This window comes from Tasmannia lanceolata, unplaced genomic scaffold, assembly GCF_043159265.1.
Source record: "Tasmannia lanceolata isolate RefF3 unplaced genomic scaffold, GAP_Taslan_0.1 ptg000015l, whole genome shotgun sequence".
Lineage (NCBI taxonomy): Eukaryota > Viridiplantae > Streptophyta > Magnoliopsida > Canellales > Winteraceae > Tasmannia > Tasmannia lanceolata.
Genome location: NW_027518692.1, coordinates 42,101,557 through 42,113,309, shown reverse-complemented (window position 1 = coordinate 42,113,309; position 11,753 = coordinate 42,101,557). Strand labels below are relative to the sequence as shown.

General features: G+C 37.1%; 1 protein-coding gene across 1 annotated transcript; it reads right to left on the bottom strand.

Annotated features, from left to right (window-relative positions):
- Nucleotides 1–218: 218 nt before the first annotated feature.
- Nucleotides 219–8,472, bottom strand: LOC143845571 (uncharacterized). The gene is made up of 6 exons (XM_077353949.1): nucleotides 8,153–8,472; nucleotides 3,822–3,889; nucleotides 3,437–3,717; nucleotides 1,610–1,684; nucleotides 1,293–1,355; nucleotides 219–582 (listed from the first exon to the last, which is right to left on the bottom strand). The coding sequence occupies exons 1-6, from the start codon at nucleotides 8,257–8,259 to the stop codon at nucleotides 538–540; spliced, it is 639 nt and encodes a 212-aa protein (XP_077210064.1). The 5' UTR covers nucleotides 8,260–8,472; the 3' UTR covers nucleotides 219–537.
- Between the last annotated feature and the right edge of the window lie 3,281 nt (nucleotides 8,473–11,753).

The following is an 11,753-nucleotide window of genomic DNA, read 5'->3' as shown; positions in this document are numbered from 1 at the left end:
GAGTGTCTTTTCTACCTCCTAAAGTCTTATAAACAAATATTATACAACGATGGGGAACACCTTGCCCCCTCCACCCTCCTGTACGGTTGTTTTTAATCAATAAAGTCATTTTTACGAAAAAAAAAAGAAAGATATAAACTTCAAATTGAAGAAAAAAATCCGGAGATGACAGAAACAAGTCTTCAGCATGAGAAAAAAAATGAGTGCAAGTCGAATAATTCAGATTAAAAATTAGGATTAAATATTAAAACCATCATAAAGTTCCAATATCAGCACACATTCAAGTATTCGTGCCATTTTTCTAACCAACTTGCCACATGATTAGCACAACCTTAACATGCATTTAAACCACGTGTGCTTATATTGAAGCCCATCTCAGCTAGATGAGTGAAGAATAAAACAAAACAAAAGGGGTTACCTGATATGGCTCATGCCAGCTGGATCATGTGCGAGTGAGTCTCTGCAATGTGAGTTGTCCAAGCAAGACCATTTGGCTCAGTGCGAAAATGGCAAAAGAACAACTGTGCACTTCAATCACTATGTTTTGGAGTCCAGAGCCAAAAGTATCTTCTTTCTAGGACCCTGCAACCACCACCCATAAAAACAAAGAAAGGGCTCCATAAATATTCTGATAGAACAGAATACACTTGGAAGATAAATTACCCAGTTCTCTCTGTAGCCAACCAAAGAAGGGAAAACAAATCAACCACCCGTTATAGAAAAGATTTTTTTTTTCAAAATGGACATAATAAGAACTAGTTTATCAATCCAGACTCCCAGAATACAACTACCATATTTGCATTAAATGAACTCAGAACATGGGGAGATCCAGTGGGGGGAACCAGATAAACTAATTTCAGACTTTTCCAGCTATGGTTTATAGCACTTATTACAATCCGAGAGGTCAACACCGAAAAGGATAAAGGCTGATGGGTTTCCTAAAATACCAAAAGAACAGAAATATCAAATGTTGTCAACAATGATAATAACCCAATTGGACAGTTCCCCTGTATGTATCACAAGAAAACAAAAGCATTGACTACTACAGGCGTGACATGTTAAAAAAATGTCTAATGGTGGCGTTACTAGATATGTAGATTTTGAAAAAAGATCACTTTACTGACCACATCACTTACATTTAAAGCAAATTAGATTAGGGGCATAGTTCTTCAGAACACCCATGAATTTTGATCATTCGAGCGTACAAAAGGTAATTTGAAATAACTGGAGGTAATCATCTTCAGAAGATTATTAAGTGCTCATAACAGTGAGATGCATTTTGTTAAGTTTACCATTGGAATTCCAAGGGCTTTCAGATCCTCATCAGTCATGTGCACAAGAGCAGTCATGTCAACCTGCATATGCAAAATAAGTTAAATACAGGATACTTTGATAGGCAATGGCTAACAAGGTTTGAAATTTCAGTTTCGGTTTTGGATTGGCCTCAGCTGAAAACAAAATTTTGGTGGAGATTTAGGTGGCAATTTTGGTTTCGGTGGAAATTTCGGTTTCGGTTTTAAATTTCAGTCCCTGCCAAAATCCAAAATTTCAGGCCGAAATTTAAAACCATTTTGGCTACTTTGAAAGCAAGTATCCCTAAGTCACTTACTTCCTCTGCCTGAAATGTAATCAGATATTTGTCGAGGCCTAGAGACTGCAGAAAACCATCCACTGAATTATCAGCCTGCACAGTAAGATACCTAATTTAGAATAAAACCAAGAGGTATAAATGCGGCCATATGCAGATCAAGTCCTTCTAGCTGAAAATGTAAAATAATCTTTGGAGAATTCAGAAGAGACAAGTATGGCAATCTGATAAAGACACGATGAATTAGATGCAGTGCAAAGAAAACAAAATTAGAAGCTAAATTTAAAAAAAATATTGGTTAGGTTTGATGATTTCCTTTATGCCAAAAATAAAACATTTGCTTTGATGAGATTTGATTCGGTAAAAAAATAGATGCAATAGAAGAAAAATAAATTTAGCACAATTAGCCACTGATATAGATAAGAAATACAACCGACTGAAGAATTTGTAACCTTTCAACCAAGCAGCAATATTAAACATTCAAGAGTTTAATTGAGAAATATAATGATTTTTCTTCTTTGGAGATTAGTTATTTTTATGAAATTATATAAGAGATTTTATATGTTGTAAGCCCTTATAGTCCCATATGTTTCAAAAAAGTACTGTACAGACCACATCATAGGATGATCCAAACCGTCCATATGATGGAACACAACGTAAATAGGATGTGCCCCAAAAATCATTTCCATGGGATAATACCAGCCCTCCGATCTATAGAGGTTTCCATAATATGCAGTTCCTCTATAGATCGGAGGGTTGGGATCATCCTATGGAAAAGATTTTTTGGGCACAACCTATTTACGTTGTGGCCCATCACATGGACGGTTTGGATCATCCTCTAGTGTGGTCCATACAGCAGTTTTTAAAAAATATGGGACCATAAGGGCGTACACCATATAAAAACTCATTATATAAATATCAAAGTTGGCTAAATTGGTTTAAAAGATGCATTACCAAAATTTTATCGTTTCAATTAACTAGTAACATATCATTGAATCAAATAATCACTTCCGTGCCTTTGGAACATATCATTGAATACAACGTATATATGATACTAGATATGAAACAAATAGTTAGCAGAAATATCTAAACAATGCCGAAATAAACAAAACCACAAAGCCAGCATGCAACTTCCATACAAATGGAATCATCTAAATTACGCATTCAATCTCAGACGAAGCAAAAGAGAGAGAACTAAACCCTGATAAATTTACTATATTTGCACAATACAACATTGGATTAGAACTGAGAAGAGGTTTACTAATAGAAATCGATAAGGATTTTATTCTCTGAATATCAGTGGTCGTAACCCTATAATTAATAACATTGAATTGAGGAAGTTTATTTGCAGTCATTTATGTAAAAGTTTGCCCAAAGTTCACTCTCAAATGTTCATGTGGTAACCTTCTTTTCCTAAAAAAGAATAAAGGGGGTAACTTAGCATTCTAAATACTCCCAAATTAGAGACTTCCAAGTCTCTTCTAGTCCAAAATGCAGAATGAACATCCTGAAAAGTTATTTTCAGAACCAGCCATTCCTAGCACAAATTTAGGGCAGGGAAAATCATTTCCAAGCTCAATGTTGACAATAATACAACATTTTTATTCTATCTATCAATATTCAGTTATTCTTATTCACCATAGTAATATTATCACATTTCATCGCATGTGAACATGTCCTTTAATCTAGATATATCTAGTCCAGGCCAGTATCCAGCACCAAGACATACATCTTAACAGAGCAACAGTGGTACCTTTTCTCTCTAATAATGGTAATGCAATGGATAGAAAATGAGGGAGCAGAAAACATTCAAAAAAATCTCAAATAGGAACCCACAGGAAATTCTACCTTATGCTGAGTTTTCTTCCGAGGAGTTGGATTGGCAACTTTTTTGGTGTCTGGAAAGGGTGCTTCAACAGATGGAATGCTTTTTTTAACTGGTTTCGCAACCTCTGGCACGGCCTTAGCCTTTGGCATATCAGTGTTTGCTGGTTGTGAGTGCATTGTACCAGACAATTTTTCACGCAGATCACGAACTCCTGCACGAAAGGCCTTTTCACTTTGATAGGTTTGTTGAGAGCCCTTCCTTTGGAGCTTCAACCGGAGATCTTTAGCACCAACTTTGGGATCTTGATATGTCATCAACAGAGTCACAACATCACCAGGAGTTAAGCCAAACTGATTAAAAATGTAGTAATGTTTTGTCAAAACTACTGGCATATCGAATTTTTACTTGAAGCTTGAGGCTCTTCATCATCATCATAAAGATCATGTTTCCACTTCTCGTCATTTTGGCGTTGCCTGGATAAGACATGGCTTCAAGTATCAATAAAATGAAAATAAGTGGTTCAATATACTAAATTAGGAAAGCCTTTCCTTCAAATTCGGCAGGTAAAATTCACGAAATAGACAGCATGGAAGGAATATATGAGTTAAGGAGCAAAGCATAAATCATAAGGTTATCTTATGCTCAAAGAGAACAAAATCTTCATTTTTAAAATGAAAAAAAGAAAGAGAACGGAAATCTCACAAATTGATGCAGAGACATCGTGGAGGCATTACTTTTAACCCAATTAGTCATGTTAAGCAATCTATACTTTGTTGCAAAAAATCCTTCAAGATATACAATGGCTAGTTCTATATATCAAGTTTTCTTTATCATGAGCCTCAAAAGGAAGCCCAAGATTCAATGATGGAATAATGAAGATCTAGGGCTATTACCCTTTTTGCTTTTTGGGCTATTAATCCCAAAAATCTGTAATTCTGATTAGCCGTGAAGTCCTCTTTACTAGTTATAAGTTATAACCCTAACCTACATTAACTCTTCACCCTAACCGTCCTCTTCACTACTCATAACCCTAACCTACATTAACTCTGCCCCCTAACCTACTATAACCGTATCTTTCTATACACTTCTCGTTAGCTTCCAATGAATCTCATTACATGTTTATGTTAACTTTCGATGATGTTTCCCACATATTTCGTCTTTACTTGGAGCTTTTCACTTCCCACATTTTCTTTGTTTTAGACCCTCACTTCTACGTTCCAATTCTCTAACTCGGTTCTCACTATGACAACTATGATCATAACTATGATGAACATTCTCCGATGGAGAAGATGGACGAAAAATCAATGAAAGGAAAACTAGCAAGTGGCCCTATGAGTTCGAGCCACTGCACAAGGTTACAACTAAGCTTCAAAACTATTGATGTAAGGATTTTATTAAATTATATTTTTTTGACCATTCTATGAGTTTTCAAAACATGGAATACATTGTTTTGGAGATTCCAGGGCCGAAGAATTTTAAAGACAAAAGATGGGAAGCCATACAAAGTTCAACGGAACCCCTTTATATGATACAGAAAGGTTTCTTAAAATATCTTCCACAAATTCAAAATTTCTCTATCAAGATTACTCGATGCATTGATTTTAAAACAACTCAGGGTGAGTTCTCTCCAATTTGAGGAAGAAGAGGTGCACAAAGGAAACATAATTCAAATAAATTTGGCGGAAAAAAAAAACAATCGGACAAGAAATCTGATCAAAGAACACAATCAAAGCTAAAATAAAATCAACCACAAGAATCACAAGAGAGCAACAATACACAAAGAACACATACAAATTTACGTGGTTCGGCACAATGGCCTACATCCACGGGTGAGATCACTTCTTCCACTATTAGAGAAAAGATAACAAGATTGCTAAAGGGATTAACACAATCCCATACAACCAACTTTCGCTCTTCCATGGATACCCTTCTCTCAAACCCCTTCTCTAAACAAGAAAGAAAAGAAAACCCATTTTACACTACAAGAGAGTAAACTGCTCACCTTCTTGTCCTCTTCATGCAGGAGAAAACCAAACAAAAAACACTTTTATCTTGTACTTCTTTTTCCAAGGAGACAAGTCTTCACCTTCTTTTCCTTCTCTCACAGTTTCATAAGAGAATAACTGTGCATCATTTTTGCCATACCATGTCTATACACTTCACCGCGCATGCAATACAGTTTTAAAACCGTTACCCAACTACTTTGGCAAACAAGTCTGAGAAGGTTCAAGATCGCAGAATTTTTTCCCCAAAGCGGAATCTTAGGCGTGGGCAAAATAGGATCTCATATCCAAGCAACGCACCAAGTCGAAGCGACGGAAGGGGGCTTACCCACCAAAAGCGAAAAAGGTCTACTCACTAACTTCTTACACCTTGTGTGCCGCTACTTTAAGTTAAGTCAATTTCAAGAAGCGAAAGGGCACGCTGACGCGAGCATTTGGTTAAACCAAACCATTCCAAGCATCACATGCAATACGGTTTTAAAACCGCTTCCCAACTACTTTGGTAAACAAGCCACAAATACTAATAAAATTGATACAAAAGCTTCCTAGAGGCATAACTTTAAAGTATTTGTTTCAAGCAATCTACACGTCAATTTGAAGAAATTTATGAGATCTATGACGGCCATGTTCAACATACTTTTCAAGATTTAGTTGTTGCAAATCTCAAATAGTATCCTAAAATTTTGTGGCAAAAAGTATGAACAGTTTCTAGTAATTTATTATTAGTATTAGCAGGTTTAGGAAATCCAACTAATAGATATGCGCACATTTATAAACGAAGTAAACACTAAAGGATTGAATGATTAAAAGTGGTTTAATGCCCTGCCCTTCAACTGAGACATGCACCTTGACAATTCTATGTTCTTATGAACCATGCACACACACTAAAGTACCAACCCCCTCACTTCAACAAAATCACCAACATATCCAAACTGGGTGATCACTTTATTACCCACAACCGAACCATATGACGGCCACCCTATGCCATTCACATTGTAAAGGCATGTATGAATGTCAAGCAACCACCTTAACCTAGAATGCTAGCCAACCCTATGCTTTAACAAATATATGTCACCACCAATCTATCTGATATGCTTTAACAGATATTTGCAGTGTGCATACCTCCACTTCTCAATAAGCCAACTGTGAACTAAAAATATAGTGAGCTGAGACAAAAACATGCCTCACACAAACACTAAGTGCAGCAAGTAATTAGACTAACGGCAACACGTGCATGCAGACCCTTGAACAGTGCACACCCACAAACACAACAATCTGCATGAAATGAATGGGTAGAAATACACCTTCTCTATTACTAATGGTAATTGGGTTGAGAAGAACTAAACCAAAAATTCTAACCTTCCTTTATTTTTGAATGGCAATCAAAACACTAACAATATGTGTATGACAGCCATGGATCATTGTCTTTCTTTCTTCTATTCTGAACATGGTTGCCAACTTGCCATAGTGGGAAGCGAGTAGGAGAAGTGATGTGGAAGGCAGAAATGAGAAGCATCATTGGAAGTCAACATAAACCGCATGTAATAACTAATACGCCATTGGAAGCAAAAAAAATAAGTGTACAGAGAGAGTAGGACTATAATAGGTTAAGGAGGAAGGGTTAATGTAACTAGGGATTACAAGTAATAAATACGAATTCACAAGTCACAACTAATCAGGATTGCTTTTTTTTAGGGATAGTAGTCTTATATGTTCTACTTATGTAGATTTCATGTTGAGTTTTGAGAAAACAATCCGCTTTACGTTTCACTTAAAACTCAAGATGGATTTTTAAGTTTTAAATATGCTCATTCAGCATTATCAAAAAGGAGAAAATACTCTTCAAAGAAAAATAATCACCTTCAATCAAAGGGCGCTCTTGATTAAAAGAAAACGAAGTGCGCGGGAAGTGGGAAGGACACTTCCCCTGTTGGGGAAGCAAGAAGAACCTAGCTTCCCATCCAACCAGGAAGTTTCCGAAAACTATGGTTCTGAATCCTACCTATCAAAATCATCGTCAATTCAAAGGAAAAAACAAATCTCTAGCATGAGAAACTTTAGCAAGCCTGCCAAAAAAACGAAATTTTGACAAGATTTCGCTCACAAAAATAAATAAAGAGATTATGATACGTGTCTAATTGGGCCAAAAATAAAAGATAGAAAAAATGGGGAAGAGAGGTTGATTTGAGGCAACCGGACCTCCTAATGGTTCAATCCGAGGGGAACCATGACTCTCTTGAAATCTAAGTTTCAGTTTTGGTTGCAAATTCTCTACAATTGTCATTAAGATACAACTCCTTAAATACAAGCACAAAGATGTGTCACATCACTCACCCATTTACCCACTAACATATGACACATAATAAATAACTATAACACCCACAAATCTAAAATGCAAAATCCTACAATAACTACTTTGTAACTACATCATTCACACCATTAGAACCATAACTCTCTTGAAACCTGAGTTTCTGTTTCACTTGCAAATTTTCTACCTTTTCATTAAGACACAACTCCTTATATACAAACCCAAAGGTGTTTCCACATCACTAACCCATTTACCCACTTACATGACACATAATATGTAACTATCTAAAATCCAAAATCCTACAACAACTAAATTTTGGCAAGTCAAGATTTAGCACACAGGACAAGAAGAGATAAAAGTGAAAACCAAATTGGCAACCAACAGGATGAAAATCAAACCCTAAAAGAGATTAATGAGTGGAATACCTTTTGCCATTGAGATGACGAGAACGACCTAAATCCTCTTCCAGATCGCCATTGAGACGCTCCTTCACAGATCTCTTGCTCCCAGTTGCGACCTGATCGGCATACATCGTCCACAAACAAAACCCTAGAAACGAAAGGGGGGGCGAAAAGGGGAAAAAAGAACCCTAGATAATATAAAAGTGCAGAAAACGTAACCAACAACACCACCACTTGCGAGTTCGTCTCGTTTCCAAAAGAGAGAAAAAAGTTTCGATTCCGACTCGACTGCAGAACTGAAAAGTTTCCAGAAAAAAGCTGGGAATAGATATAGAAAAACTGATGGCAGTATTTTTAGGAACCAACGGTCGGATTAGAACAAATATCAAATAAGCGGTGTTGAGTACGTGTTCGTACGCCCACTCTGCATAAAATTTCTCGCGTAAAATATAACTTCCAACTTTTCCCACTAATTCCTCTTTTCTCTGCTCATGTGAGCATATGGTGTAAGCTCTTATAGTCCCGTATTTTTTTCAAAAATTACTGTACTGACCACACTATTATAGAGGTGCAACCGAGCAACTCGAGTCGATTTTGGGGAACAACCTGTTTACGGGTTGGGTTGAATCTTATTCATTTTTTTTTAGCCAAAGCTCAGCCCGACCCGACCAAGTTGCACCCCTAGGACTCACTAAAGGATGATCCAAACCGTCCGTGTGAAGGGCCACAACATAAATAATTTGTGCCTAAAAAATCATTTCTATAGGATCATACCAACTCTCCGATTATAGATCGGAGGGCCAGGATCATCCTATGGAAATGAGTTTTGGGGCACAACCTATTGGCGTTGTGTTCCATCACATGGACGGTTTGGATCATCCTATCCTTATGATATGGTCCGTACAGTACTTTTTGAAAAAATACGGGACTATAAGAGCTTACACCATATAAAAAGTCAATAATTCTATATAAATAAGGGATTTAATTGTTACTAGTATTCTTGGCCTATACTATACATGGGGTTAAATGATAGGCCCAAACCTATGCATGGGTCTTGCTTGGGTTTTGCTTGAGATGGTGGGACCTGCCCATGAGAACATGAGGTTTAAAATGTTGGCCCCGCCCTAAAAAAAGTGTTAGGTGTGATATCGTGGGCCATACCCTATGAATGATTTGCGTGGATATGGTGAGCTCCACCGCATCAAAACATTGGTGAAAATGGTGGGGCCCACCCTAATGTAAGGACTTGAATGGAGATTGTGGGACCCATCCATCAAAATATGAGGTGTAAAATGAGAGAGGGGGGAGGGGTGTTCATGTTAGCAAAAACCATTTTCCATAGGGAAAATGTTTTTCAAGAATAATTTTTCTTTAAAAAAAGACGAAACAGGACTTAGGCTTCCACTCATACCCAATTTGTTGACAATTTGACATGTATGAAGAGTGTGTTAAATCTTTTCATGTGGCACAGGGCTTAGGCTTCCACTCATACCCAATTTGTTGCCAGCCTAGGCCGTTTTTTGTTTCAATTTATTAACCGCAGGTAAGCTCACTCCTGCTTCAATTTCCACACACATACAAGCACAACTTGTTGGAAAAAGTTGAGGATACTGTTGTTGATAGAAAACATAAACTTGTTGCTTCAAGGAGTGATATCACTTTCCTTAAGACAAGATTCGCCCCCACTAGAAGTGTGCAAAGGAGATCCGCGAATTGCTTCCAAGATACAATGATTGCACCAATGGAAACCATAAATTCCATACACAATAGAGGTATATGATAGATCTTTATTTTGAGATAGTGAATGGAATGGAGTTCTTCCATTCTATCCTACTCATTGGTACTGAGCCTAGTAGGGAAGCCCTACTAATGTTTGATGATGCGTAGCACTAGCGGAATCAAACCCGAAATGCCCTTCCAAAATTTCAAGCCTTAGAAGAATTTCTAGATAATATTTCTGCAGAAAACAGTATCTAGAACAGTAAATAAAAGAAAAACAGTATGTAGAAATACTTGAGGATTTTATAGGAGTGTAGAAGATAGTGTAAAGTCTATCAGAATTGCCAATTCGTTTTCCTATTTGAAATGACCGAATTCTGCACATTTTGTAGACCACATGGTGTCTTTTCAGTGTGAAAAACATCTCTACAGGGCACCTTTCAAGAATGTTTGAAATCTGACCGTTAGATCGCACCCATTGATATTGAACGGTCCTGATCGATCCTAGAGGTGACTGGTGGTTTGAGTAAAACCTCTCTCCAACCCAGTCATCGTTAGATCAACCATGCCACTATGCGCTTGTAAGCCCTTATCTTTTCTTTCTCTCATCCGGTACGGGACTATCTTTTCAACTACACTTCTACATCCTTTTATAAAAGCAATTTTTTCCAAGAAAACATTTTCTTTTTCCCAGACGCTTTTGATAAAACATTTTTCAAAACACTAAAACATGCAAAATACATGATTTTGAAAATCCAAAATCACTAACACAACTTAACCTTGATGTTTCGTTCGTATAATAATGGTTTTCTAACGACACTAACTATCTTCTTCATCCCTTCAGCTGTCCAGTATTTCAAATGAAGGCCAGGGAGACGGACCCAGATGCGGACAGTTGTAAGTCGGAGTTTTCCATTGATATGTCTGGTGTTATCTTCAGAGTATTAAGGCTCTTCACCCACAATTGTGGTTTGTCGTCTTGAAGAGTTGGCCTAGATTGTTGGATTTGACAAGGAACATGTCTCTTTCCAGCCCGTAAAGCTGGAACTCACCCTTTTGTGCCTCATTTCCTGATGAGGTAGTACCTTAGAGCTACAAAAGTAGGGTCTTCTTCCTAAGAAATATCCAATCTGACTATTCTCCTCTTTTTTAAAAATCTTCTCTGAAGTCATCATGTGCAAATTCAACTGTAAGATTCCCTTCACTGTCTCAGGATGGTGCAATGTATTCTAACTGTGAAGCAGCAATTTGGATTCGCGATTCTGAGAAGAGGGAGCTCCAAAATCTCATCAGAAATTAAATACCTTGCAGATTTAATTATAGGAACTAGATACCGTACATTTTAAAGCTTGTGGTCTATTTTTATATCATAAAATGTAGACATAAGAGCATGTATTTTTCGCATGAATTCGCCCATGGTGCAAGCCATTTTCCTGTATTTAAAAACAGAGAAAAGAAAATATATGAATTTCACTTGTTTGGGAACTGACCCAAACGTTCACCAACATCGACTCAGGTGTTCAAAGCAAGTTTTTTTTTCACTGTCATTTTACTAAAAACAAGGGTGTATGACCAAATATCCATTCTTGAGAGTGACACCCAATCTTTTTTTGGAGACTAACAAAAAAATTTCAAACAGAGTTTTAGTTGATAATTAACATAGTATAAAAGCTTAAAGGGAAGTTATGCATTCGCCCTGTTTTTTTACTTGGGACAGCCCCCACCAGTGTATTTATGTGTACTCTTTTACAGTGGAGGGGGCTGTCCCAACCCCCAAGTAAAGCGAAGGGGTGAATATGTCGTTTCCCAAGCTTAAATCATCAGCCAAATTGAGTCTCTCTATTATACACAATGTTATGTCAGTCTGTCATCAATTGTAAATTAGCCATATGGTATTGATCTGTTG